The 25,329-nt window shown below is 45.8% G+C and overlaps 10 protein-coding genes across 12 annotated transcripts; 5 read left to right on the top strand and 5 right to left on the bottom strand.

Annotated features, from left to right (window-relative positions):
* Nucleotides 1–3,482: 3,482 nt before the first annotated feature.
* LOC6734289 (glutathione S-transferase E14) lies at nucleotides 3,483–5,018 on the bottom strand. 2 transcript variants are annotated; one of them, XM_002081282.4, is made up of 4 exons: nucleotides 4,799–5,016; nucleotides 4,475–4,675; nucleotides 4,295–4,417; nucleotides 3,483–4,201 (listed from the first exon to the last, which is right to left on the bottom strand). In XM_002081282.4, exons 1-4 carry the CDS (start codon nucleotides 4,946–4,948, stop codon nucleotides 3,977–3,979), a joined length of 699 nt encoding a protein of 232 aa, XP_002081318.1. In that variant the 5' UTR covers nucleotides 4,949–5,016; the 3' UTR covers nucleotides 3,483–3,976. The 2 variants fall into 2 exon arrangements, with proteins under 2 accessions (XP_002081318.1, XP_016027354.1); XM_016167982.3 differs by having other exon boundaries at nucleotides 4,295–4,675; nucleotides 4,799–5,018.
* Nucleotides 5,019–5,245: 227 nt separating this feature from the next.
* Nucleotides 5,246–7,483, top strand: LOC6734288 (protein PTCD3 homolog, mitochondrial). Its single transcript, XM_039291548.2, has 3 exons — nucleotides 5,246–5,306; nucleotides 5,385–5,738; nucleotides 5,793–7,483. The coding sequence occupies exons 2-3, from the start codon at nucleotides 5,412–5,414 to the stop codon at nucleotides 7,422–7,424; spliced, it is 1,959 nt and encodes a 652-aa protein (XP_039147482.1). The 5' UTR covers nucleotides 5,246–5,306; nucleotides 5,385–5,411; the 3' UTR covers nucleotides 7,425–7,483.
* LOC6734287 (probable palmitoyltransferase ZDHHC24) lies at nucleotides 7,463–8,783 on the bottom strand. Its single transcript, XM_002081280.4, has 2 exons — nucleotides 8,476–8,783; nucleotides 7,463–8,423 (listed from the first exon to the last, which is right to left on the bottom strand). Exons 1-2 carry the CDS (start codon nucleotides 8,711–8,713, stop codon nucleotides 7,810–7,812), a joined length of 852 nt encoding a protein of 283 aa, XP_002081316.1. The 5' UTR covers nucleotides 8,714–8,783; the 3' UTR covers nucleotides 7,463–7,809.
* Nucleotides 8,784–9,648: 865 nt separating this feature from the next.
* LOC6734286 (sulfhydryl oxidase 1) lies at nucleotides 9,649–12,846 on the top strand. Its single transcript, XM_002081279.4, has 2 exons — nucleotides 9,649–11,234; nucleotides 12,060–12,846. The coding sequence occupies exons 1-2, from the start codon at nucleotides 9,810–9,812 to the stop codon at nucleotides 12,543–12,545; spliced, it is 1,911 nt and encodes a 636-aa protein (XP_002081315.1). The 5' UTR covers nucleotides 9,649–9,809; the 3' UTR covers nucleotides 12,546–12,846.
* An 89-nt stretch (nucleotides 12,847–12,935) lies between these two features.
* Nucleotides 12,936–14,193, bottom strand: LOC6734285 (transmembrane protein 183). The gene is made up of 2 exons (XM_002081278.4): nucleotides 13,885–14,193; nucleotides 12,936–13,823 (listed from the first exon to the last, which is right to left on the bottom strand). The coding sequence occupies exons 1-2, from the start codon at nucleotides 13,949–13,951 to the stop codon at nucleotides 12,952–12,954; spliced, it is 939 nt and encodes a 312-aa protein (XP_002081314.1). The 5' UTR covers nucleotides 13,952–14,193; the 3' UTR covers nucleotides 12,936–12,951.
* Nucleotides 14,194–14,363: 170 nt separating this feature from the next.
* On the top strand, nucleotides 14,364–16,323 carry LOC6734284 (probable peroxisomal membrane protein PEX13). The gene is made up of 3 exons (XM_002081277.4): nucleotides 14,364–15,300; nucleotides 15,360–15,589; nucleotides 15,726–16,323. The coding sequence occupies exons 1-3, from the start codon at nucleotides 14,630–14,632 to the stop codon at nucleotides 16,145–16,147; spliced, it is 1,323 nt and encodes a 440-aa protein (XP_002081313.1). The 5' UTR covers nucleotides 14,364–14,629; the 3' UTR covers nucleotides 16,148–16,323.
* Nucleotides 16,324–16,415: 92 nt separating this feature from the next.
* LOC6734283 (transcription factor Dp) lies at nucleotides 16,416–21,736 on the bottom strand. 2 transcript variants are annotated; one of them, XM_016167977.3, is made up of 9 exons: nucleotides 21,604–21,736; nucleotides 19,007–19,164; nucleotides 18,874–18,940; nucleotides 18,675–18,804; nucleotides 18,278–18,611; nucleotides 17,974–18,209; nucleotides 17,833–17,915; nucleotides 17,686–17,769; nucleotides 16,416–17,627 (listed from the first exon to the last, which is right to left on the bottom strand). In XM_016167977.3, exons 1-9 carry the CDS (start codon nucleotides 21,668–21,670, stop codon nucleotides 17,443–17,445), a joined length of 1,344 nt encoding a protein of 447 aa, XP_016027349.1. In that variant the 5' UTR covers nucleotides 21,671–21,736; the 3' UTR covers nucleotides 16,416–17,442. The 2 variants fall into 2 exon arrangements, with proteins under 2 accessions (XP_016027349.1, XP_016027350.2); XM_016167978.3 differs by lacking the exon at nucleotides 21,604–21,736 and having other exon boundaries at nucleotides 18,675–18,801.
* A 493-nt stretch (nucleotides 21,737–22,229) lies between these two features.
* LOC6734282 (F-box/SPRY domain-containing protein 1) lies at nucleotides 22,230–23,703 on the top strand. The gene is made up of 4 exons (XM_016182163.3): nucleotides 22,230–22,371; nucleotides 22,489–22,854; nucleotides 22,912–23,276; nucleotides 23,335–23,703. The coding sequence occupies exons 2-4, from the start codon at nucleotides 22,547–22,549 to the stop codon at nucleotides 23,427–23,429; spliced, it is 768 nt and encodes a 255-aa protein (XP_016027348.1). The 5' UTR covers nucleotides 22,230–22,371; nucleotides 22,489–22,546; the 3' UTR covers nucleotides 23,430–23,703.
* LOC6734281 (COP9 signalosome complex subunit 9 homolog) lies at nucleotides 23,694–24,410 on the bottom strand. The gene is made up of 2 exons (XM_002081274.4): nucleotides 24,228–24,410; nucleotides 23,694–23,955 (listed from the first exon to the last, which is right to left on the bottom strand). The coding sequence occupies exons 1-2, from the start codon at nucleotides 24,303–24,305 to the stop codon at nucleotides 23,818–23,820; spliced, it is 216 nt and encodes a 71-aa protein (XP_002081310.1). The 5' UTR covers nucleotides 24,306–24,410; the 3' UTR covers nucleotides 23,694–23,817.
* Nucleotides 24,411–24,472: 62 nt separating this feature from the next.
* Nucleotides 24,473–25,178, top strand: LOC6734280 (UPF0587 protein CG4646). Its single transcript, XM_002081273.4, has 2 exons — nucleotides 24,473–24,738; nucleotides 24,798–25,178. Exons 1-2 carry the CDS (start codon nucleotides 24,486–24,488, stop codon nucleotides 25,034–25,036), a joined length of 492 nt encoding a protein of 163 aa, XP_002081309.1. The 5' UTR covers nucleotides 24,473–24,485; the 3' UTR covers nucleotides 25,037–25,178.
* Nucleotides 25,179–25,329: the final 151 nt, after the last annotated feature.

Genomic DNA, 25,329 nt, shown 5'->3' with positions numbered 1-25,329 from the left:
CACTTGCTGGCATTTGTGCCGCTTCCGCTGGCTTACAGTGAAGCTGGGCGGAAACGGAAATTGAGTCAAGCGTTTCAGTTTGCAGACTGCAATTTCATTTATAAACAAACACAAAACGAAGAACATCGATTCGAATACGGATACTAGCAACTCGTGCCCCATTGCCAGTGAGTTGGCCGTCTATAAATAGACGCATTATTTATTTAAGCTCAGCATTTAATTGGAAAATCATGCCCAATGTCGTCATTTTGTTAACGAAAATAAACACTCGATTCGCCGCGGTCATGGCATCCACTAGTTATATTTATAAGTTTCCCATAATTTCTGTAGACATTTTTCGGCTCCTTGCGACAAAAGCAATTAAATAAATCTCAAAATTTTCACTTTGTCGTTCAAAAAAACATTCGTAGCACAATGTTGGAGGAATTATTTGTTTTGTGTTTAAAATTTTTCACCTTTTGCCAATTTTTGGCTTCTCTAAATCTTATAATATGAGCCAAACAATAACTGACAACTTTTCACGAAACTATACTTTGCATTTATTTATTGACTCCACATGACTTTGTTGCTAATAAAAATTTAAGTTCTTATCATAGAAAAATGATTTTATCAAGTAATCTTTACAATCTGGTTCCTAAGTTCTGGCGCTTAAATTATATACTTTAAAAAGAGTTTATTTTACAATTCATTTGAAAGTAGTATATACTTTTGTTCCAAACTTGATTCAGAAATGATTGCGATGCCGAATCTTTTGAACTTTTTATTTGTTAGCTGTTTGTTCTCTTCTGTTCTGTTTGGCTTTGGCCCAATATTATTTACCCGAACGTAAAATCCTGAGACGTAAGCCCCAGATAAATGATACTGGCGCTGTGGGCGTGGCGCCGCCTACGCCCACCGAAAAGCCCGAAAAAAGGTTAATTAGAAATTCAGCCGGACCGCAACCAAGATGCCTAGCACTTAACCACAACAAAAAGGTCTTTCTGCTCCACCAGCTGGCCGAGAATACGGAAGGTGAAAATAATATAATAGAAAATTTATATGTGCGAGGGCGGTTAGTTGGGCGAAAAGTGTAGGGATTTTTAATCAATAATTCAACTGTGACTGCTTTCCAATTTACGACCGACTCAGCAGTGGCCAAAGGCGAGATGTTTGACCCGAAATAAAATCGGCAAATATTGGCCCATGTAATAATCGAGGAGCTAAACCCGAAATCGCTTGTCCCAATGGTCGAATGCGAAAACTTTGTCAATATTTCAGCAACACGCTCCGATGACTTCTGGCCACCGAATGTTCCCATTGGGGAATTGGCATGGCCTGGCCTAATTGAATTCCCTGGCTAACACTTTAAAGCTGGCTGCCTTTCTGGCTGCAACTAGGAGTCTGTAATGAGGTTTCATCCACTTTCCCGCATCGAGAAACTTTCCATTTCGACAAATTGACTGGCAGGCGCTGAACAGGCGGACTTCAAAGCAGCATTTTCACTAAATCAATTTGCACAATGTAGGCTCAAGGAGTTCTGGACCTGCAACCTCCCTTCTGCCCTTCATTTGCGATGGGAAAAAGTTTGGCACAAAAGTTGTCGTCTGTCATCCGTAACTCGATTTGTAAATGGCAACGTGTGCCGCATCAGGGTTTTCCCCTTGATGGGCTCCAGTTTTTAGCAGCCATGCTAATTTGAAGCCATTATAGGTCTAATTATGGGATTTCCTCTTGCCAGGAACAAGGTGTGAGTATATAGGGTGTTTAGTTAATGCAGAAAACTTCTATTTCATTAGCAGAAAAATTCACAATTTAAGTCAAAAGTAAAGCAGAAATCACTAAGCAGAGAAAAAACCATTCCCAACGATTTCAATTTGAGAATTTCGATCTCAAAATCTTAAACTCGATACTGCTTTCGTCTTAAGATATCAACATTGAGATCGTTTTCGTCTCGAAATCAAGATGGTTTCTTCTCGTAAAGAAACGTTCTTAATTTTTCTGGGCGTATAAAGTATCTTATATCATCTTAAAAGTTTGCTGTAGCAAATGAATCCATTAAAATGCTTAATTTTATTTCATTTTCTTACTTAAGTTTATGATTCTTTCATTCAATAAGATACCTGAAATCTTCTGAATTTCCACATTAATAATACGATGAGCAATTTGCATTTCCCTTCCCATTATTGTTATTGGCAGTTTTGGAAAAACAAAATAATTACGTTTTTTAGGCCAAAGTAAACTTGTAACCACCATGTTTTCCCCTTTTACGGTGTCTAATTTATGCAGGCTAAAAAGTCCTTGCCAGTTCGATTTTAATTATTTATTTTAGCTTCATAAAAACAACAGTAATTATTTAAATTAAATTGCCTTTCCGCCCAGTTTGCTCAGTAAATTTGTACAGTAAATACATACATATATATTTATATATCAATTTGATTCCGCGAGGCTGAGGCATTTGGACATTTCCCAGTGGGTGTCATTGTATCATCATCGTCCGCCGTTGGAATTGCCCATAAATAAAGTCGCATGTATGGGGCAACGTGGCCTTTAATCGAATTCGTAGCGACATGCAAATACACACGAAAAAGTGGTAGAAAAAATGCTCCATTTTGAGTGTCGACACAGTTTATGCTCTAAGAAAATAAAAAAAAACTTTTTTAAAATTAAAAATCGTAAAACTAAATGTCAATATAACCAAATCTGTAAAGATTTATATGCTGTTTTTAAGATAGTTTCCTAGATATTAGAAAATTTAATAAATATGAAGGTGTACCTATAACTAAGAATTATGAATCAAGGCAACCAAAATATTTAAATCTATTCTGATTCCTTGGACACTTGTGCATACACAAATTGTTATTTGCGACTGGCCGGCCCACATAAAATTGCAAATTGATGCAAATTCAGCGACAAAGTTGCTAATCTCTGCGGCAAAAGAGTACGATGAAACTTAAGTAAAATTATTCAGTTTTATATATTTGGTTACCCGGATGCGCTTTTGGATGGCCGTTGACAGAAAGCTAAAGCATTCCGGTGGCCATGACAAAAAAATCTCTGTACAAGCACTGACAACATGAAGGGCAGATAAATGTTGAGACAACGCCGGGTGAAATTGAAAAACTTGCTGCAAGTATAAGCGCAAAGTTTGCCGCGTGCCTCGGGAAGATGCTGCTCGGACAGCCAACAAAAGGCATTAGGAATGGCTGCATCTTGCCCGACACTTGGCAGCTGGAAAGTCAGAGGGTCAGACGAGCAGAGGAGCAGACATCCGACATCAGAGGACCAGGTGCACGTAGACACCAAGCTGTAAAGATGGACGTGGCCATGGATGTGGTGCTCGGTGCGTGCGCCAAAGTTTGTTCGTGTTGGCTGGCCAGGGCATCGAGTTACTTGCTCCTCGAGGTTCGATGCGGAGCAATTAGCAAACTGGTCCTCGAACAGGATTACCCCGCTCAACTGGAGGGCACTCGATACGGCTATTAGGCCTGACAAGCTGTCATTACGGGCGCAAACGTCCGGAGCAGTCAAATATTTGCCTGCGTTTTTCGAGGTAAACACGGGTCATCCACTCGCATATATGTTAATGAGCTTGCTTAAGGGTCGCGGCCAACCGCTAATTTACTTTGAATTTGGCGAAATTACAAATACATATATTTTCCCTACACCAGAGCAAATATATACATTGGCTGCTTAACCACGTAAAAGGGTTGGATGGCTAGATATCCGTTTACCCATTAGTAGTTTACACTTTCAAAGGAGAAATTTGCCGAAATTATTTGTATTCTTGGAAAATTATTATGTGGCATGCATCGGTTTATTTATCTTTGAATTTAAATTTTAATAGGTGCTATATATATATATATATAAACTAATTGTAACTTAAACAATGTTTTTCAATTTATAGAAATGTAAGAGATTAAAAATCCACACGTGCGGCGCAACCATCAAATTAAATCAGATTCAATGCTTAATTAAACAAGCCTTTTGATAACCAGTGCTACTCCACCTTCTCGGTGACTACCGCGTTTGAGGATGGGAACTGAAAGCTACCGACGCTCTCCATCGTTTGGCGGAGCTTCGCCAAGCCACTGCAGTTGGCCTCGTAGGCATCCAGCTGCTGCATCGCGGTGAACCAGCGCCGCAGACGTGGGAACTGCGACAGGGGAAACATGAGATTGACGGTGCTCAATGTGGTCACGATGGATAAGTCGGCGAGCGTCAGCTGAAACCGCGGAAACAAAGGTGAAATTCTAGACTTAATTGAGCCGCCACAACGACAGGGAATCGCAATCAGATGAGCTGCTCTTTTTTTTACCTGTGGCCCGGCCATAAAATCGCTATTTTCCAGGTAGCGCTCCATGATAGTATACGCCTCGGTCAGCTTGCGTTCATGATGTGCCACATCGACATGGGCGAATCCCTGGCGGACAATCGCCGACTGGGAAAAATAAAAACCAAATATGTAAACACCTAGTTTTAGTTGCGAAACACTCACCATAAAATCACTGTCACGTCGGAAAAAAAAGGAGCACTCGAAGAGCAGGAGGTTCAGGACCTTCATCCGTTCTGCGTGCTCCTGGGGCCACAAACTACCGCCCTCGTCGAACTTCTCCGCCAGGTGAATGAGTATAGCATGACTGTCCGTCAGCACCAGATCACCGTGGACTAAAGTGGGAACACTGTGCTGGGGATTCAACTAATAATGGCAAAATATAAATCAGAAATTATAAGGCATTATTTCAAATTATTTGTTTTCTTAAAATGATGATTGCTTTAATTTATTTCAAGTAAATCCACTGAATAAAATTGCCTCACTCACCGCTAAGAAATCTTTCTGGAATTGCTCGCCCTTGAAGAGATTCACAAACCTGAGCTCGACATCTATATCGAGCAATTTGATTAGCATAAGACAACTGCGGACCGGCGGACTGCGCTCGTCGTAATACAATATCGGCTTGGGCTGAGACATATCGTTAGGATCAGGTAAAAAAAACAGACAAACGACCGTCTTGAAAGTCAATCAGTAACTGAATTGAAAAGCATTTGTAGCCACAGTACCGATTGATAATGGCAATTTAATGTATACTACGAGATAATTTATCAGTTAATTGTTATATTAATATTAAATATATATAAGCACTGTGTACTTTAACCAAAAGAACAGATCTATGAAAATGAAAATTGAAAAGATAGATAGCGAAGTCATTTTAAATTTGGCGCTCATTTTTCAAATTGTGAGGTATCCCTGAAGTAGTGCTGGAAAACGACATACTATAACGCACTGTTAACCGGACTGTTAGACTCAGCTGATCGGCCACACTTTCTGGGCAAGAAGAAGCACCTGCATTTTTCCCACTTAAACCAGAAAAACATTTAATTTTCTTGGTTTTATTACTGAAAATCAGGTTGATTTGTGTCCAGCCCGCTAAAAAATGTACCTCTCGCGCCAATTGAGACTGCTGCCCAGGGCGAACATCGCGCGCAGCTTGAGTTCCAGCGGAGCACATTACACAACAGCGGCGCCGGCGGAAGATGCCCCCATTGAGATTCCCAATCGGATCGAGCGTTCGCCCACCGATCTGCTCCAGGCTCTGGCAGGCACGGTGGCCAGGGATCACACCGCACCCCACTACAAGTACCACGATGACCCGTTCCTGATACCCATGTCCAATGCGGCGAAGCGTTCTTATGCCATGTCAAAGGAATCGGGACGCAAGGCTGCCAAGTGGATCAAGGAGGAGCACCGCGAGCTGTTTATGGTAAGCAGCCAGGTATAAGTGTTTCGCTTATATTAATCATTTCCCATGTCACAGCACCAAGAGGCGCAGCCGGCCATCGAGAAATTCGCACCCAGCATGGTCTATACCGAGGATTCAGTGGTGGACGAGAGCTCTCTTGCCCAACTGATTTCCCAGGGTGAACTCAAAGACGCTGTTCTAGTCTACAACCTTCTGGAACAAAAGGGAAATCCAATCAGTCCCGAACTTAAGCAGAGTCTGCTGGAACTGGTGTGCTTCCACAACAACGAGGATCCACTGCCGGAGGAATACATTGAGGAGCGCTGGTTCCTGCAGAACAATCGACGACGCGAGCGTAGTGGCAAGACCTGGAAGGATGGCGATCTGGCAGAGAAACTGTACTCCGAAATAGAACCAAAGACGCCGCAATCATATGCCTCGCTTATCCGCGGAATGGCCAAGTACTTGCAGTGCGAGCGGGCATACGCATTGCTACAGGAGGCTGGCGAGAAGCAGGTGCAACTGGACACCAACACCTTTAATTCCGTTATCGAAATAGTGAGCTTCCTGAAGGACACAGCCGAGCAGCGTTGGCAGCTCTGCACGGAGCTTCTAAATGAAATGTCGCAGCAAAAGCTAAGACCCAACTTGGGAACTCTGAATGCAGTGCTTCAGTGCATTAGCACATTTGGCAATTTTAAGCTGGCACGCACGGCTGCCCTCCAAGCTCTGCCGGAATTCAAACAATTGGGTGTGAATCCCAGCCTGGGTTCCTACTACTTCCTACTGATCATCTTCTGCCGAGAGAGAGGACCTGTGTCCCATGTTATTGTGGATATCCTCAACGATATTGCTGGCAAGGAGTTCCAAATTCAGCATCCCAAAGACACATACTTCTTTGCCACCGCCATGGATGTGTGTCGCAATCACTTACACGACAAATCGCTGGCGAAGAAGGTAGACGAACTGCTGCACACGGGCAAGAACTACGATTTGGTTGGCGACTCATTTAAGGAATCAGTATACTACCGCAATTACCTGGCACTGCTTTGTCAAACCGAGTCATTTGATGACTTCATGCTGAGCTACAACCTGCTGGTGCCCAACATCTACATACCGGAGCCCGGTATTATGGAGGAGATCCTCAGAGCAATTGAGATCAACGGAGGCGTTGAGTATGTGCCGCGCATTTGGTCTGACATGGTCGTGTTCGATCACACGCACCGAGAGAGCCTTCTACTCTACGTTCTTCGCATTTTGGTAGATAATAAGCCGAATCCAGATTCGCCAGCCCAAGCACAGTTGCCGGAACAGGCCGCCAAGGTGGCGCTGGATATGTTCGAAAGGGTGGAGGAGGCTATCAGGCGACTCCGAAAGGTGTCCTTCACCGGCCAAATGCTGGGGGATATACTAACGCTTCTCGTTCGCGGTGGTAGCTACGAAAAGGCGACCGAGGTCTTCGCCCACATTGACAAGAACCAGCACAGAATTCCCGGAACACCAAGCTTAAACGCCCTGCTAGAATTTGTGGACGCCAGTGTGCAGGAGAAGTCACCCAGCCAGGCGCTGTTTGCCCTGCAATATGCCGTTGAGAACAACTTCGATTCCAGGACGTTAGCCAAACGTATTCATGAAGGATTTACCCTAAATGAAACACACCTGTCCAAACTGAAATCGCTAGTAGGCGAAAGTTTCCTCGATAAGTAGTAGAGTCTTTTGTAAATGATATAATGAACGCTGTTAAATAAATAACCATTAAATAAATACATGTATTCTTTCATTAAACAGATTAATTCAATATTAATTCTAATTTTTTTGTAAAGCTTTATGTTAATAAAAGGGTTTTGTACTATTTTAACTTGTAAGCTGATCAAATGTGAGACTTGTAAACATTAAAAATTAATTTCTCTTGGTCAAGTTGTGAAAATTATAACGTATGATATACACAAAGAATTTGGATACTATTTCTGATTCAGATGTTGACTAGTGAGTGAGTCTTAAAATAAACAATACTGATTAGTAATTTGTTATGAAGTAGATATAAGTAAATGCCTCTAATGAATGTCAAGAATGGGTAAGACACAATTCAGATCTATTCCTCCTTTGGAGCAAAGGCGGCTATGGGTTCCCAGTTCACCCCGTCGTGTGGCAGATCGCTGCGTAGAAACGGCGACAGCCAGGTAAGATGCATTCTCTTGCCCAGAACCATCTCCAGGTTACCCCGCAAGCCGCGATCGTACTTTCTTGTGCCGCGCTCGCGTGTCACCGAACCGCTCTTGAATATCGACCAGTGGAAGACAAGGAGCAGGGATGATATGGCGAAGCCCAGAAGGGTGAGATCATATATGACCAAGTAGAAGGACTCCCAGCTTGGAGACAGCATTAGGCTAACCACGGGAGCAAACATGGTGAACAGCGTGGACCAGCGCCAGTAGATGTCCAGATGGAGATGCCACAGATAGATGCTCTCCATGATGGCGGCCGCCAAGGATCCGATGATCATGTACACCAGGTAGTAGAAAAAGTACCTGTAGTTGTGGTGGCCGATGCAGCAGCAAGTGAACCGACAGTGGTGGTCCCGCTTCAGCACGCACACGTTGCACACTTCGCAGTGCCAGGATCGAGGTGGCACCAGCGTCTGGCAATCCTGGCAAGAGTGCCACCGTGCCAGCTGCGCCGCATCCAACGGTGGCTTCAGAAGCTCCTCTATAAAGACAATCTTAGAAGGGATACCACAAAGTCACTGCTATCTACCCACTGCGGATACTAGTGTCCACAAGCATGCAGGCCAGCATGTTTGATGTGATGTTGAAGATGACGAACAGGCTGGCCAACCATAATAACGTGTACCAAATCCCTCCGATGGCAAACAGTTCCGGCATAACAATGGTCACATGGAAGATGTATGTCACGGGCACAAAGACAGCCACCAGGAGGAAACACGCCAAATCCGAAATGGAACGTGGTTTAACCCGATCCCACGAGCGCAAAATCATCTTGCTTCCGTTATTTTTTGTGCCCCCAACTGAGACAGTGCTGCAAAGCGATTTTTGGCTCTGCTGCTAACGGTAACACTGTTAAGCCGAGTAAGAGGAAACGGTTAGAACACAACTCTTTGCTGGGAACCAGTACAATGTTAAATAAGATTGAATTTAACAGAGGCCATCCGGTTTTAAAATAAAAATATTTAAGTTAATTAAAAGTAACTTAATACGAATAAATCAAATGCTATAAACGAAGGTATACTAAAGAATACACATGTACATTAGTTATAATCGTGATATTTAATCTTAAGTTTGCTTTATATAAATATATAGCAACTTGAAATTAAAACTAAAACTTATTTTAAATAAAAGAACGACTTGATAATGGGTTTTCACAGTACATTACAAAAAACCATACAAAATTGATAAGGCACAGCGCTTCAATGGGATCTTTGCTTTGCTTTTTTCTTAGAATTTTTAAAAGCGATTCCATCAATATATACGTGTGCATACATAATAGGATGGGTTTTTTATGCGGCTTATCGAAAACAATATGACGAACGAAACAATAAATTTAAAAAAAAATGTTTTACTAAACAATGAAAAGTTTTAAATTGTGAAAAATAATCATTTCCTTGATGTAGAGTGCAAGCAGTCATAACCTAGGTGCGCTGATATTTTTATATAACTTTAATAATATTTTGCTTTTTTAGGTCTTGAAACTGTTATTTATTAGAAGTTCTTTTGGGAGGGAACTAGTTCGCAGTAGTAATGAATTCTTGTAGCTAGTAATTAACAAAAAATTACTTTTCCTCGGAATAAAACAAAGTAATAGGCAAAGTAATTTAAAAGTGCACAAATTACATGGTACGAAAAACGTTTAACATCGTTTCGCTTCGCGGGTTTTGGCAGTAGCTGAACAATCCTAGCTAGAAAGCAGACGATTTGGCATCCCTGGCAGCAGTTAATCAAACCACTTGCGACCGTAAAACATTCCAAATGCTTCGCTGAAGTTAAATCTTATCGCAGCAGAGCAGTCGCGTTCCACATCGCATTCCGTACGAATCGCAGCCGCAAGCCGCTCCCGCAAATTGGGTAGATCCGCAAAATGTCGGCGACGCACCTGGTGATTCTGGCCGTCGCCCTGCTGGTGGACTTCGCATCCGCGGGCGTTCCCCTTCCGCGATACGAGGCGCTCCTCAAGCAGCAGTCAGCTCCATCGGATCCCACGCTGGGTCTCTACGACGACGGGGATAAGGTTATCCGCCTGTCGGTCGACAACTTCAACGCTACCGTGCTGGACCAGAATCGCGGAGCATTAGTCGAGTTCTACAACACTTACTGCGGCCATTGTCGCAGATTCGCACCCACGTACAAGTCGGTAGCGGAGCACCTGTTGCCCTGGTCGGAGGTGCTCATCGTGGCGGCCATCGATTGCGCCGCCGAGGAGAACAATGGCGTCTGCCGCAACTACGAGGTGATGGGCTATCCAACGCTACGTTACCTGGGCCCCGGTTTCCAGCCGGGTCCTCAGCATTACGGGCAGAGTCTGCATACGCAGGATATAAACGAGATCCGCGAGATACTCGCGGGTATGGTGGCCGCAGAGAACCTGACCAGCAGCCACAACAATTCCTACTGGCCAAACTTTCACTACTTAACGGAGAACGATTCAGCCAGCAGTTTATTCGAAGGTCTCAGCAGCGTCACGCAGTACGTGGCAGTAGTCCACGAACCGGAGAACACCACTCTAGGAGTCGAGGTGGCTCTGTTCATGACCCAGTGGCCAGCGGTGAGCGTCCGGCGCGTCATTGATCCAGCAGTGGCCGCCAAATTCAAGATTGACCCGACCAATCTGCCCATCAGCTTGGTGGATCGCAAAGGTGAGATTATGGCGTACGCGCCGGAATCTACTAATGGTGAATCGTATGCCAAGAAGCTGTGGGATGTGCTGGGCAAGAAGAATATCACTCCTAGGCCAGTGACGGTGCACCAACCATCGGCTACGCCGGCCTCCAAGATTAAGGGGCAGAACGAATTGATCGATGAAGTGCACCGGAACAAGCACTTCGTCTACCAGGCGGATCTCGAGCAGGCCATACGCACGGTGCTGCACAACGAGGTGTCCAAGGTGGGCGAGATCAGTGGCGAGAAACTGCTCGCACTGCAGAGATTCCTAACAGTGCTGCAGCGCTACAATCCGCTCGGCGCCAATGGACACCAGCTGGTGTCCAAGCTGAAGGACTATGTGGTACAGTTCAACGATAAACTGACGGGCAGCCAGTTCGAGGAGGAGCTGAAGCGCCTAGAGGCCCACCTCTCGCCCGTCTACTCCTCCACCCACTTTGTGGGTTGCGTTGGATCCAGTCCTCGCCTGCGCGGCTTCAGTTGCTCCCTGTGGACACTCTTCCACTTCATGACCGTGCAGGCGGCCAACAATGAGGAGTCTCAGGATCCGCTGGAAGTCTTGCAGGCCATGCACGGTTACATCAAGAACTTCTTCGGCTGCACCGAGTGCTCCGAGCACTTTCAGGTGAGTCAGCAGGCGGAGAGGTAGCTACGTGCTAATGACCACAATAGTGCTGATTAGGAAGGCGATCGTTATGGGGTAGGGTAGGATAGTTGATTACCAAACAAAAGACTTGAGTGCTGACTCTCGGAATTTTCCGTGCATGCAAATTCGATCTTTTTTTAGCAGAAAACTAATTTACCGCCCAAATTAGACCATTAAACAGCAGCACTTGTGTATAATTTAATGCTGCGTTCATTAAAAAATCCAGTCTGCGGATCAGCACCTCCGATTCCCGGGGCTTCACGGGTAATCTGCAGTGCCTACTTGGTATTGATTTCGCTACACGTACTCCACTAATTGAATAACCACGATGTAGTCACTCTGATAATTGTTTTCTGTTTTTCTGACCCTCCCGCTGAGCCGAGATTTTATTTGTTATTCACAAATAATCCGTGAGTCACACAACTACTTTCTCTTAAGGCTAACTACACAAGTTATTTATTAGTAGGCTTCAAGGGCAATTTGTAGTCAGGTAAATGTAAATAATCCCTTGCTTACTTACCTTTACAATACTGTTTCATTTCAAATAATTTTGAAATTTCCCCCCACTAGTTGGGTAATGGGTATCTGATAGTCGATTGTGTTCTCTCTTGTTTCGGATAAATATTTTGCTATAGTTGAGCCAGCCTCCTGTAAATAGATTTTGTACCCACTTGCATTTATTTTCGGGTTGCTCCTAGCGAGGTTCCACTGTAATTAACTAGGTGCTCGTTCAGCAGCTGTGACAACAGTTGTTTTTTTGTGTCGCTCACGCATTGAGTAACTTATTTTGTTTGCATTTCACAGGCAATGGCATCGAGGCGAAAAATCTGGAGTGTGCCGAACAAAGAGGAAGCTGTTCTGTGGCTTTGGGCAGCGCACAACGAGGTAAACCAGCGCCTGGCAGGCGACGCCACCGAGGATCCAGAGTTTCCCAAAAAGCAATTCCCAGCGCCGGATAGCTGCAGCGAATGCTACCGCACGCCCGACTCCAAGTCGGAGAACTTGGAGATCGAATGGAACAAGGACGCCGTGCTGGGCTTCCTCAAGAACATACACAATCCGCAGTTCGTCAGCCGTTACGGTGTGCAGCGGGAGGAGCTGCTGCATCCCACGGCGGACAAGATGCGGCAGAAGCGACAGATATCAAGCGTCTTCACCGACATGGATATGAGGATGGGCATGCTGCTGTACGCCTTCTGCATTGTGATGATGGTGTTGGCATTTAAATTGTTCGCCTTCAAGGGATACCGCAAGAAGCCCTATGGCCACGACCTGCTGGGCAAGGTGTAGGTTAATCCCAAAGGAAAGCTTCCACTTATTCTAAACAACAAACAAAAGACACCGAACACCGAGAAACGGAATTTAACACGCCACCTCCTTGCATGTTTTGTATTCGTGGCACCTAGAGTTATGATTAAGTTAAAAGTATGTGTATATATGTATGAACGATCAGTCCTCTTCCAGTTGTAGTCCCTAACATAATCGCTTTTTACCACGACGATGCACCTGATTGCTTTATTCTTAGGCATGCAAATGTGATTTTTCCCTCCAGAAGTGACAGTTTGAATAAAAACGATCAATGCTAGACGAATGTTCACAATGTTGAACACTTGTTTTGGGCGGTAGCACTTGTGATAAGGTGCGAACACAAAAATATTCCAGATAAGAAACTGACAATGGTTGCGTTGCGTGGGTTTTATTTAACGAATCTCTGGAAGTCCGGATGCCACCAGGGCAATACTTTGTACTTTTCGATGCGAGCGTGCTTAACGGTTACCGACACATTTCGGCAGCCATCCTCAGCGAAGTCCAGCTCTAGGTTCTTGGCCCGCATATCCGTGCAGAGGAGTTCCCGGGTGGCCCGCAGACGGTAACGTGCCTGCTGAGGGCCATAGGCTAGCTGGTTGGGAGTTGGCACGAAGTGGCGGCACAGAACAATAAGCAGAACCACACCCTCGTGGGGATTACCAAAAGTTGGAGCTAGCTTGGCCGCATCATCATCCGCCAGCGATTCCCAGTCATTAACGACTTCACTCGTGTCCGTCTCCGTTTCGTCCTGCTCATGGGACTGTCGGTTCCAAAACTTGTAGCACATGATCCATAGACACTGGTATTGCGTCTGCCAACAGGACACAAAGATGCGCTGTAACATCCAGTCCAGGTTATAACCTAGCTCCAGGCGAACCTTCAGCGGTCGGTGGCAATGGAAGAGCGCCTCTATGACAAGGGATCTGAGCGCCCGGGTATCACAATTGCGTATTGGCTCCAGCTGCAGCTCGGCCGGCAGGTCCAGATTCCAACCAGAGGTGGCTCCGGTGCAGTGACGCCGGTAAAGATTGCGCCAAAAGGCCCGAGAAGCCACCAGTCTGGCGGTTTGTTTACATATGAGAGCGAAGGTCTGCACGTCCTCCGGGTCAATGTGCATTGATATGTGGAACCAAATGTCATGCCGCATGTTGATCACATTGTTGTTGTTGCCCTCCGCCATGGCCAAAGTGGGTGCAGTGGCTCGGGATATGGACTTTTGCTTCACCGCTACGCAGGCATCCGATTGCCGGGCATATATGGCTGAGAGAGAGGTAAATTTGCACTGCAAGTTCGGAGCACCCAAGTAGGCTGGTCAACTTACTACATTTCCCTCTGGTACGGAATAGTTTGTTTCGAATAAACTCATCACAATCGGCATCAAAACTCATTGTATTGGGCTCTCGCTGGTTCAACAGCTGTTGTTCATTTGCGAGTTAGTGATGTCCGACAGAGTTGTCATCCGCCGCGAATGTAATTAAACTACAATAATAAGGCTATTTTATTGTCACTGTTCTATTTTTTATTGTTATATATTTGTAACCTTAAACTTGTATGCAGAAACGAACATCAAGGGACAGTTTGTTAAAACAAAAAACATAAATTTTGACTGAATTTGTTACTTTGCCGCAAGTTAATTATCAAAATAATTTGTGTTATAAAAATAATAGCATTTAGCTAAGCTTTTGAAGAAGCATAACTATCACAAACTCTAGCTATTTACCGTTAGGAGTAGCTAGAGATATGTAACCCAGATCTGGTAACTCTGTTCAAGTGCCATCCCCTGTTGGAAATCTCGCTAAATCTAGCTGGAAATAGATAAAACGGTACAACTGCTAAAATTGATTAATTGTTAAAACAAAAATTTCGCCAAAGTTCGTTGATAAGACTCTGCCGGAGATCCGAGGCCATAACAACGAACAAATCCGCACGAAGCGGTCACTTACCGTCCGTCCAAATCAGCGCCAAAAAGCGACTATCGAGTCGAACGTAAAAAAGCAACTACCGTGCCGTGGGGTAAAGTTCACAGCACTTTTCCTTTTGTTCGAAGTCAGTCGGATTTCGTCACCATGGTCGACAACAATAACCTACGCAGTGCGGTGATCAGCGAGGCACCGCTGCTGCCGCCCTCGAGCAGCATCGGAGTTGGCGTTTCCAGCGCCGGAGGATCTCCGCCGGAAGCGGTGCTGCGCACTCCATACGGCAATGTTAGGGCGCTGCCCGGACCGGCGCAGCCCCCTCCTTTGCCGCAATCCCCATTCCAGCAGACACAACAGTTCGGTGGTTTCGGCAGCGGGTACGGCGGAAATAACTACGGACTCGGGGGTTATGGTGGCTTCAACAGTGGCGCCTTTGGATATGGTGGACTGGGTGGATTTGCAAGTGGACTTGGAAGTGGATTTGGAAGTGGATACGGCTATGGAGGTGGCTATGGCGGAGGCTATGGTGGTGGCTTCGGCGGAGGGTACAACAGATTTGGATCAATGGGTGAAAACGATGCGGAGCAGCGGTTCATTCATATGGCTGAGTCCAGCTCGCGCCCGGCCTTTCAGAGCATCGAATCCCTGGTGTCGGCCATCGGCAACATCGCCTCCATGCTGGACTCCACATTCTTCGCGCTGACCAGCTCGTTCCGGGCCATTCTCGGCGTGGCAACGAACTTTGTCCGGCTGCGAAGTGTGTTTGCCCAATTTTGGACTACGTTTGCCATATTCCGCGGTCTAAACTGGATGTACAGAAAGTGAGTGCGGTGCAATAGTGTGGAAGCAGTTATAACTATATATGTATATTTCGTTAAAGGATTCTCTATTGGCTGCGCCTATCGAACCTGGACCCTTCATCGGCGGCTTTCAAGAAGGCCTTTGCCGAGGCACTGAACGAAAACAACGGCCAGGCGAGAGGAGCACCTAATGTGCCGCGAAAGGGCAACTCACCCTGGCCGGTGCTGGCCTTCATCAGCTTCATCTTCACTGCTCCCTACTTGATCATGAAGCTGCTGGGAACCGTGACGAACACCGCCCAGGAGGAAGGTAAGACCTGCCTGCACATTGCACAGGCCAGTTTATCTAATCGAGAGCACTTTGCTCCGTCCATGTGCTATAATCTGGCCGATAAGGCCTGTTAAGATAAGACTGCGAATAACGCTTGTGCTCTCATCCCAACCAGCCCGTAATCCGGCCAAGTGGACTGCGCCGATTCAGACTCAGGCCGTTTACGACTTCGTGGGTCGCAGCCCGAGCGAGCTTTCGCTGCGCGCCGGCCAAACGCTACATGTGGCTCCCCGCGACATCCAGCAGACGCTCAATTTGCTGAACACCGGCTGGGCTCTAGCCACCACCAACGGGCAGACCTCCGGCATCATTCCGATTAGTTATGTTAAATCGCCACAACAAATGCGCCAAGAGATGCAGGATCAAACCAAGCCCGCTCAGCCACAGCCCCAACTAATGAATTTGTCCGCGGGAGCTTTTGCGTCTCCGCCGTTGGAGCAGCAGATGAACTACGACTTTAACCTGGCTGCCCAGCAGCAAGCGCCTTTGGGTCCGCCCTCAACGACGTCAGCTGTGCTGGGCGAGGGATTCGCCTAAGGGGACCAAATCCTCGGATAATTAGCTTAAGTTTAAGTTATGTTTGGTTCAGCTTTTGTATATGTACGTCACTGTATTTTAAGTTATCTTCCGCCTTCTGTATATTTCCATTTAGTTGTAAATGTTTATTAGTCAGCGATCCCAATGAAAGTAAACATTAACCATATGCGATGTCATGGATTGTTGACTTATTGGGTGGTGCAGGAGCTTCTCATTTTAATCGCTCTGTGAAAGGTGTGCAAGCAGAAGGGAGGAGGAAAAGATTAAATTCTCGGTTTATCAAATTTTACAATATGCAAATTACTTCTTTATTAACTTGTCACTCGGTTCGATTTCGTCTCACTTGTTTGTAATTTCCTTTCCGTCCATGCAATTATTTCGATTCATTACACAACTACATGCTCGACACTTAATTGTTAACGCCTTATACTTGACTACTAATTTGTATTTGCATGCTGTTGTATTCACTTGAAGAAGGTTCAATAATATAAATACAAATTCTGAAGATGTATATCTTGTTTTAATTGTTATTACTAATTAGGTAGGTTGATTATTTCGCAACTATCTGCACTCCCTTGTCAACTTAAAATGTGGGTTTTGAGAATCTAAAACAATCGCTTTGTCGAAGGGTGTTAGCAAATTAAACATATTTCATATGTTCGCTCTTGTCTGCAGTTCAAACTGCTCGTGGCATTCTAAAAATAATTGCATTTCACTGCGGTTGTGTACAGTTTTGGTATATTATATTATTAAGAGACAATTACCCATAACATTATCGCTTTTGCTTAAGCCTACCCAAACATGAAAAGGCCATTGGGGGGGAAAAGGGAGACTGATAACAACTAATTAGAGAGTGAACATTAGTCTGGGCCTGTGGTTGCGCGGTATTGCCTTATGTGAATTGTGGTTTGAACTAAAAACGCGTTCTGCTTAACTAGACAAATTATTTTAAAAACGTTCCAGCTTAAACATAAATCTTCAATGATACAATTACGAACTGTGTATGCAAACTACACTTACATGAACTACCGAATCTTTCTCGACGCTGCGAGATTTTATATATATAATTTAAGAGTCTCATTGAGAAGTAAACAAAACCAATTGTGTGGGTGGGTCGGATTGGGTGTGGAGTGGATTGGAGTGCGGCTCCCTGACTAACCAGGGGGCCGTGGCAAACCTAACAAAGCGTTGATAAACGTAAAACTAAACGTGTCCTCCGCATCAGCATCTGCTCCTCCATCCGCATCCGTGTCCGCATCGGCCATGGCTGGCACAATGACGGCGGCACTATCAGCTCAATCAATGTCGTCGTCCAGCTCGTCATCGTCCATCTCCAGCTTGAATTCGCCATCGGTGGTGTGTTGTGCCGAGTGTTGTGCAAAGCCCTGGGACTCATTGGCCGACTCCAGGTACCCGTTGAACTCATTGTCCTCGTCGTCCGATTCGTACATGTTTTCGCCAGTCTTGCCGGTGCCGTAGGCTGGGCCAAATATAAAATTTAATAACATTGAACTGAAAGGCTATATAAGGCCATATACCTTCTACGTATTTGGCGAGGTTTGGAGGCACCCACGACTTGACTCGTTCAATGTTCTCCGGCGTGCATTCGCCCTTATCCAGTCCTGCAAGTAATAGCATATGCAATGAATTTCTCATCCCGAATGCACAATATTAAACACACTCACCCAATAGGAATCCCATACGCTTGAGCACCTCAATGTCATCGTGCATTTCGAAGGTTTTGTCGAACTTGAATATGTATTCGGACCTGAAACGATATATTCGGAATAGAATACAAGCCATACTCCGACTGAATGTGAGCTCACTTGTCGTTGGTCACACTGCAGTTGATTTTCGTGGACTTGTGCGTGTTCACGATGATGAACGGTAGCTGGATCGAGGCATTCGGGGAAGGCACCACGCCTTGGCTCTCGTTTCGCTTGTTCCGCTCGACCAATCCCTTGAACGCCACATGCTGCATGATCATTTCGCGCAGCATTTCGTTTTTCTGTTTTATTCGTTCGCGGCGCTGACTGTTTTCCTCTTCCAGGGCCAGAAATGTCTATGGAAAGGGGACAACATTATCACATTAGCGTGGAGTTTGGTGCCTTTGGTGAACACAGGTCCCACCTCTGCCGAATTTGCGGGCAGTCCTATCCAGCGAATCTCCTTCTTGTCCTTGGAAATAACATTGATTGCCATCAGTACGTTGAGCGCATCGTAGACACGACGTCGGATATTCTTTTGATCACAGTTGTTGTCGTACGCATTGTTCTTCATCTCCTCGCTGACCAGGTCGTCGGCCACCTCATTGTAGGTGGTCTTGCCCTTCTCCTCCACCTTTTCGCATACCTTCATCGAGAAATGGCGCAAACCCTTGCCTGCCTTGTCCGGCTTGCGTTTCCTTTGAACGGACGATGAGGAGGCGGACATGGAGTGCAACGAGTTGCTCTGAATGGCATGGCTGTTTTGGAAGGAACAAAGCTGTAGTATCCTCCTCGATCCTGCTCGGTTGGTTACTACTTACAGTTTTGATTTCATTTTCATGGGATTTGGCGTAAATTTCACATAGCGATCTCCCTTCAAGGGCAAGTCGTAAAGACTACTGCCAGCACCCGAAGTCTTTTGCGCCGAAACGGTGGTGTAGGTAGTACCTGCTACAAGAAGGGATACAATCATTAATTGAAGTGGTAAGAGGAGGATCAACGTGAGTCAGACACGCTTACCTTCTGTTTTTGGAATGGACAGTCCGTTGTCCTGCAGCCGTATAAACTGCCCTTGACTGCTGGAGCCCTGCGTTTAAATCGGATCGTTAGGTACTAAGTGTAAGCAACGTGGGGAACCGCCTTCTACACTTACCATCTGACTAAAGGCGCCCATGCGTCCCACGTTGCCGATGCCGCTAGCACTTCCGCTGTTGCGCGCGGATGAACCGGTGGCGTAGACCACCGCCACGGGCTTACCGCCCTCCATTTCGGACTTGTTTTGGGCCGGCTTCAGCATTTTGGATATTTGTCCTGCAGAATTTGAAATTGGAAGATGCGGAGGTTTCTTAGTTTCCGATATACACATAACACGCGACTGAAATGCCGTCGTTGATAACAAAACTGCATGTACTCCACAGACACACACATGGGTGTCAGAGTGTTAGCGAGTAACTGAATGTGTGTGTGGTACTATCAACGATGCGTTTTTCGCCGTATATACGGTGAATTCATCGCAGCGAAGTGAAGAGAATGGAGCGAGTTAAGCGCACTGGAGTCGGAATACAACAACGAAAGGCGAGCGGCACAGTAAGATTGGGGTGCATACACACATACTGAAACTTATACCCACACTCACGTGCTGGTGGTGAGTGTGCGTGTGCTTCAATCGGTGTGACAAGGATAAAAATGCAGAAGCATAAACAACCCGAAACCAGATCGCCTGGACATTAGTGATGGCAACCACGTGACCCTTAACAAACTAGAGATGGTTCAATACTAAAGTTCGTGACTCGACGAGATTGTTGATCAGCCATTAGTCTGATTAATCCGAATTCGAATATAAATTTAATTAAATATAGTGCGATTATAGATCTCCCTTTAAAACTCACTATTCGGCCTTTAACTGGAAAAACAATAAAGCAAGCAGAAGCCTGAACAGATTGCATTTCTGATATTACAGAATAAAAACTAAAATCAATACCGGTTAGTATTTTTAAAAGCGTGACATAACAAATCACAGTTCTTAGCTGCGTTCTTTAGTAAATTTTATTTACTGCTAATTTGGTATATCCAACACTATACGCACTTAAATTCCAAAGCAACCTATACTATAATATAAAGAAAGAATTAAACGGAAACCCCCTAAGACTACTCGTTTGGCACCCCTGGGTTTCGTATCTAACCGGCTTTTCTAAACATTTCCAGTTTTAGATGGTATTCATTCGATGTAATAATTATTCACCTGTCGCCAGCCCAATATTTGCATAATCATAACAACAAAGCAGGTGGACAACGCATAATGGAGATGAAGATGCCCAAAACAAAAACCGCAAAGGGTCGAGCGCTAAAAATACCTGCCAACTCTCCCGCACCCACGGACACATCACACGCACACACACACTTGCATGTGAGTCAGACTCACGGGGGCTTGAACAGCGACACATGCCAGAAAATGCCGGACTGTCATACCAGATGGTAGCGATGGGAGTCTTAAATTCGGCGGGAATTATTCTACAATGCCTAGGCAGAGTCCCAAAATGCAGGTGAAACCATAATCCCTGCAATTGGAAAAGCAGTTCCATAGTTCGTCTGCACCAGTCAACTAGATAACTACAGGTAACTCGCTGGTACGCGCAGGCTGATATACTGGTCTATATACAGCGTTTATGCGTGCACCAATTCAACAAAATCCAATATCATGGATTGCATATTACTATGTCGTTACATATTGGGAACATATCCAAGACGCTATGATTGATTTTCAGTCATTTTCATAAAGCTATCCATAAGAAAGTAAAGTTTATAAATGAATACTTCATTTTCTTGCTTTCTTAAAGACATCTTAACAATGTTTTATTTTCTTTTTATTTGGTATCATTACTGAATGAAACTCATGAAGTTAATCAGTTGGCTACTGCAGTTTACGGTAAATGCCGCATAAACGCGGCGACGGACAACCACACACGTGTACAGCGCTTACACCTATTTGCGCTCGCCTGTTTTGGGCTTCAGCTTCGTGGCTGACTACGAGTGTGTGTGTGACAGTGTTGTTCTTGTTGTGGCTTTTTTTTTCTCACCCCGATCTCTCTTGGCGGTGAGCTCCGTCTCTCTCCCACTCGCTAAGATATGGCAGAATGTCACGCTGTTCAGATACATTTGTTTCAAGTTGAATTTACAATGTCCCACACAATAATACCTATGTACGTAGCTGAAATCAACGATTTATCACTACTTCACTTCATGCTAAATCCTCAAAGCGAATTCGCAGTGGCGGCGAAGTAATCAGCTGTTCGCCGCCCAATGAAAAAAACAAAAAATAAGTAGGAGAAAACGCGCGCGTGCTAGTGTGTGTGCATGTGCGTGTGTGTGTGAGTGAGCGCGCCAACTGGGCGATGGGCGTAGATGGCAGAAGGGGGCGGGGCTGGGTGGCTCACCGATATAAGTTGTTATTTCGCGGGGGTCTCTCTGTTTTTTATTATTACTTTTTGCCAATTCCTAGCACTCTTTTCGGTTCGTCTCGTTGGCCTCCCCCCGCAAAGCGTATCAAACGATGAATATGGTAGGCAAAAGAAACCCGAAAAAGCAAAGATGGCGTTTTACGCTGCCCATGCAACTTTGTAGCGTATCTGTGTGGGTCGCCTTGTGTATGAGGGGGTGTGTGTGTGTGTAGGACTAGAGGGGAGGGACGGAGTACACTCACTCCACCGTGAGCAAAACTCCTATCACAGGACCCCGCTTCCGCCCACTTACCGTGCTCATTCCGGTAGAAGAAGTTCACCTCATCGGCCTTCACCGTACCGCCCGTCGAATGCGCCATTTTTCGGTCGCCGGAGATCAAGTGATCTTGTTGTTGTCGCTTACCGCTCACCAGGTGGACCGCCAAAAACAGAAGGAATCAGCCGAGCTACGTGCCGTTTTGCCGCAACGTGTGCGCTAGGGGGGGGCAAATGGCGCTGGAATGGGGCGACGGCGGTGGATAGGCGGACGTACTGCACCCACGGACTGGGGCACGTGTGCAAATCCGGATGCGGACCACGACCACGACGACGACGACTGCAATGGGGAGCCCACTTGTACAAAAAATAAGTGTCGCCCCAAGTCAAAATGGCGAGCGCATTTTTCACTTCCAGCGGCAGGGCATTTTTTTCTTTTCTGCTGCTCACACACACTCACAGCGGCGGCCCTTTTTCGGTGGCCTTTTTCACGTAGTTGCGGCGCACGGATTTTCACGAGATTAGTGGCAAAAGATACGGCGGACTCTTAGCTATCGAACGGCTGGTAGCAGCGCGAATTTCCGCAATTTCTAAGCGCAGCAAAATGGTCACAAAATTTCCACCAAGTGGCTGCTTTTCGTTTTCATGTGGGAAAGGCAAAGCAGGCTGTGTGCGGGTGCGAATGAAATGGCAGACAGTGCGCGCCAATTTACGCATCAATTTACGCAGTGTTGTAAGCAGCTGAGTGCGGCGGCCGCTATCGCGCACTGGTCGCGGATGTAAACAAAGTTGCCACTTTGTCCAGGTGAGTGGTATTTCGCTGGCAGCCCGCCAACGGTCACCCTGAATCGCAGAATATTAAAGTTTTCGAGTTTTATTTTTTTTACCCATTTGGTTGGTATGGAAAAATGACAATCAACAGGAACGGGTAAATCCAAGCAGCTATCTACACGAGCCCAGCAGCGGAGCACACGCACACAATGGTCGATCCGGTGGCGGCGCTGTGCAATTACAATGTGCTGGAGGTGATCTTCTCCTACCTGGAGCTGGACGACCTCAGTCATTGCTCGCAGGTGTGCAAAAGTTGGTACCACTTCCTCAACGACGAGAACAGCGACGTCTGGCGCTGGCACTGCCTGAACAAGCTGCCCAAGGAGTCCCTCAAGTCGGACCTGCTGTCCTCTGTCTCCACGTATAAGACGAAGCTGCGGGCCTATTTTCACGCCTGGAGCCCCAACGACTGTTCGCGGAATGTGTACATTAAGCCGAATGGATTCACCCTGCATCGGTAAGTAATTTGGTTTGCTTGAGTCGGCTTTATATGTATGTCCTTCCATTCCCGCAGCAATCCCGTGGCGCAGAGCACAGACGCGGCCCGAGGCAAGATAGGATTCCGCCACGGTCGTCACACCTGGGAGGTGATATGGGAGGGACCCCTAGGCACCGTAGCCGTCATCGGCATATCTACCAAGGAGGCGGCTCTACAATGTCACGGCTATGTGGCCCTGCTCGGCTCCGACGACCAGAGCTGGGGCTGGAATCTGGTCGAGAACCACCTGCTGCACAACGGCGACATGCAGGGCAGTTACCCGCTGCTGAACAATGCTCCCAAGTACCAAGTGGGCGAGCGGATACGCGTCATTCTCGATTGCGAGGACAACACCTTATCGTTCGAGAAGAACTACGAGTTCCTCGGTGTGGCCTTCCGGGGTAAGGATGTTTGCTAAAACCAGACATACAAATGATTCTATGATCTTTTACCTTGCAGGCTTGCCGGACAAGAAGCTCTATCCCACAGTATCCGCTGTCTACGGCAATACCGAGGTATCGATGGTCTATCTGGGCACGCCGTTGGACGGATAGCTTCAGAGCAGAGGCCCTACAACTTGGTTAACAACTTCCACGGATCCACTAGGTTATTGTGTACATTTGTATTTATCTCAATTATGATTGCTTCATTCCACCTCAATCTCAGTTCGATAAATTAGTTAATAGTTTCGTTTTTTTGTACAAAATTATGCATTTTGTTGATTTACGCTAAGCCAAAGTTCATATCCACCTCGGCACTATCTTCACATGGCAATTTACTTTAGTTATACGAACCAAAAGAATATAATATAATAGCGATTAAACAATAGTTGAAGCAATTTTTTATACACCAATAATCGCTGATGATTGTGCAAGTAAAATTACAGACAGAAGAACGAATCGCAAATACAAATCTTTCAATCCATTTATGGTGTGGTAGACCCTACTGTTTCCCATCGGTTTTCATCTTGGCCCAGTTGTCTTCGTCGAACAGATCATCGAAATCATTGTAGAAGTCAGCGTGGACGTGCTTATCGTTGGAGGGCAGGTGGTCCAACATCATTCCTGTGGCTCCGCCGGACTAAAGGAATACAACATAAAATATGGTGTTTATGGTGGCAGCTTTTTAAAATTTATGTAGGATATTGCCATGAGCATCGATGACAACTCCGGACATGGGAACAAGTAATATATACACCACCTAATAGACAAAGTCGTCAAAAACTATAGTGTGTGGGGAAACACTTTTTCTAAAGAAGATTGTAGATTTATCTGAGTGTTTATTTTTTTAATTGCAATGTTGTCTACAAGGATAAACAAAGTATTCGACGGGAAGCTATGTTGAGGACTTACCTCGTCCATTTCCATGTAGCCGGGGCCTTCGGAAAACATTTCGTCGGCGGCCAGAGATGGTTTCATGTTCAAATCCATACTTATTTCTATTTTAGCTTCCAATTATCTGTTTTGTGATTTGTTTAGCGCAGAAAAATCTTCACTTGCTGAAGGCGTTGCCACTGCAATGACAGACAGAATGTAGGTGCCCGTCCGGCAACCCTGCGAAACAGCTGATGGCCGCTAATTACTGAAATATAAATATTAACTTGTGTAAAAATGGTTCGTGTGGGCCTGCAGATTTCCGCCACGCTGGAGAATGTGGACAAGCTGGAGACATGTCATCCGGAGTACTCTTTCTTCTTAAAGCTGAAGTGCACCAACTGCGGCGAGCAGTCCGACAAATGGCACGATATCACGGAATCCGAACGTGTGCAACAGGATTCCCGCAATGCGGCCGGCTTTAATTTCTTCATGAAGTGCAAGATGTGCAGCCGGGAGAACAGCATCGACATCGTCGAAAAATCGAATGGTAAGCTGGCTTTGAGTAACGTATCCCCAACAAACTACTAAGTGCTTCCATCCGCACAGCTCCCTACACGGCGGACGACTCTGGCGCATTTAAGACCATCGTGGTCTTCGAGTGCCGCGGCGCAGAGCCCGTCGAATTCTCGCCCCGCATCGGTTGGCGCGTCTCATCCGCTGAAAATGGCCAGCAGTTCGAGGAGGTGGACCTCTCCGAGGACGACTGGGTGGAGTACGACCAGAAGAACAACAACTCCGTGGGCATTTACGAGTTCGCATCGAAGTTCATCAAGCTGAAGAAGTGAATCCTTTGCTGCATTTCACAGAGGATTTCCTTGAAATTGGGCCTACGCCTCAAACTGATAAATGTAAACTCCACGGCACACGAAAACAAATTAGCAATTTAGCAAATATAAAGGCATTTCGAATTGTTTTGTTACCTATAAATCACCATTCTTAAGTTATTTTTCAGAAATATGTTTTAATCGTTTTCCTATTCAGCCCACCTGCTCTTAAACAATACAGAAGTGTTCTAGATATATTTAAAACTTTATTTGTGATCATCGTACGGTTCTCTTAGCCGCTCTCCCAAACTCTC

The sequence above is a fragment of the Drosophila simulans genome, chromosome 2R (genome assembly GCF_016746395.2).
Source record: "Drosophila simulans strain w501 chromosome 2R, Prin_Dsim_3.1, whole genome shotgun sequence".
Classification (NCBI taxonomy): Eukaryota; Metazoa; Arthropoda; class Insecta; order Diptera; family Drosophilidae; genus Drosophila; species Drosophila simulans.
This window is presented reverse-complemented; position numbering and strand designations above follow the sequence as displayed.

Excerpts from the sequence above, each read along its gene's own strand:
- LOC6734289 (XM_016167982.3), bottom strand. The coding sequence starts at position 4,948 with ATGTCTCAGCCCAAGCCGATATTGTATTACGACGAGCGCAGTCCGCCG. Across the intron at positions 4,676-4,798 it reads TCCAGAAAGATTTCTTAGCG|TTGAATCCCCAGCACAGTGT; the intron begins GTGAGTGAGGCA and ends TGCCATTATTAG. Across the intron at positions 4,202-4,294 it reads ATTTTATGGCCGGGCCACAG|CTGACGCTCGCCGACTTATC; the intron begins GTAAAAAAAAGA and ends CCGCGGTTTCAG.
- LOC6734288 (XM_039291548.2), top strand. The coding sequence starts at position 5,412 with ATGTACCTCTCGCGCCAATTGAGACTGCTGCCCAGGGCGAACATCGCG. Across the intron at positions 5,739-5,792 it reads AGCACCGCGAGCTGTTTATG|CACCAAGAGGCGCAGCCGGC; the intron begins GTAAGCAGCCAG and ends CCCATGTCACAG.
- LOC6734287 (XM_002081280.4), bottom strand. The coding sequence starts at position 8,713 with ATGATTTTGCGCTCGTGGGATCGGGTTAAACCACGTTCCATTTCGGAT. Across the intron at positions 8,424-8,475 it reads TGTGGACACTAGTATCCGCA|AGGAGCTTCTGAAGCCACCG; the intron begins GTGGGTAGATAG and ends TTGTCTTTATAG.
- LOC6734286 (XM_002081279.4), top strand. The coding sequence starts at position 9,810 with ATGTCGGCGACGCACCTGGTGATTCTGGCCGTCGCCCTGCTGGTGGAC. Across the intron at positions 11,235-12,059 it reads AGTGCTCCGAGCACTTTCAG|GCAATGGCATCGAGGCGAAA; the intron begins GTGAGTCAGCAG and ends TGCATTTCACAG.
- LOC6734285 (XM_002081278.4), bottom strand. The coding sequence starts at position 13,951 with ATGAGTTTTGATGCCGATTGTGATGAGTTTATTCGAAACAAACTATTC. Across the intron at positions 13,824-13,884 it reads CCGTACCAGAGGGAAATGTA|CCATATATGCCCGGCAATCG; the intron begins GTAAGTTGACCA and ends CCTCTCTCTCAG.
- LOC6734284 (XM_002081277.4), top strand. The coding sequence starts at position 14,630 with ATGGTCGACAACAATAACCTACGCAGTGCGGTGATCAGCGAGGCACCG. Across the intron at positions 15,301-15,359 it reads CTAAACTGGATGTACAGAAA|GATTCTCTATTGGCTGCGCC; the intron begins GTGAGTGCGGTG and ends ATTTCGTTAAAG. Across the intron at positions 15,590-15,725 it reads GAACACCGCCCAGGAGGAAG|CCCGTAATCCGGCCAAGTGG; the intron begins GTAAGACCTGCC and ends CATCCCAACCAG.
- LOC6734283 (XM_016167977.3), bottom strand. The coding sequence starts at position 21,670 with ATGGCGCATTCGACGGGCGGTACGGTGAAGGCCGATGAGGTGAACTTC. Across the intron at positions 19,165-21,603 it reads CTTCTACCGGAATGAGCACG|GACAAATATCCAAAATGCTG; the intron begins GTAAGTGGGCGG and ends CAAATTCTGCAG. Across the intron at positions 18,805-18,873 it reads GTCCATTCCAAAAACAGAAG|CAGGTACTACCTACACCACC; the intron begins GTAAGCGTGTCT and ends CCCTTCTTGTAG.
- LOC6734282 (XM_016182163.3), top strand. The coding sequence starts at position 22,547 with ATGGTCGATCCGGTGGCGGCGCTGTGCAATTACAATGTGCTGGAGGTG. Across the intron at positions 22,855-22,911 it reads AATGGATTCACCCTGCATCG|CAATCCCGTGGCGCAGAGCA; the intron begins GTAAGTAATTTG and ends CCATTCCCGCAG. Across the intron at positions 23,277-23,334 it reads CCTCGGTGTGGCCTTCCGGG|GCTTGCCGGACAAGAAGCTC; the intron begins GTAAGGATGTTT and ends TTTACCTTGCAG.
- LOC6734281 (XM_002081274.4), bottom strand. The coding sequence starts at position 24,305 with ATGGATTTGAACATGAAACCATCTCTGGCCGCCGACGAAATGTTTTCC. Across the intron at positions 23,956-24,227 it reads GCTACATGGAAATGGACGAG|TCCGGCGGAGCCACAGGAAT; the intron begins GTAAGTCCTCAA and ends GTATTCCTTTAG.
- LOC6734280 (XM_002081273.4), top strand. The coding sequence starts at position 24,486 with ATGGTTCGTGTGGGCCTGCAGATTTCCGCCACGCTGGAGAATGTGGAC. Across the intron at positions 24,739-24,797 it reads CATCGTCGAAAAATCGAATG|CTCCCTACACGGCGGACGAC; the intron begins GTAAGCTGGCTT and ends CCATCCGCACAG.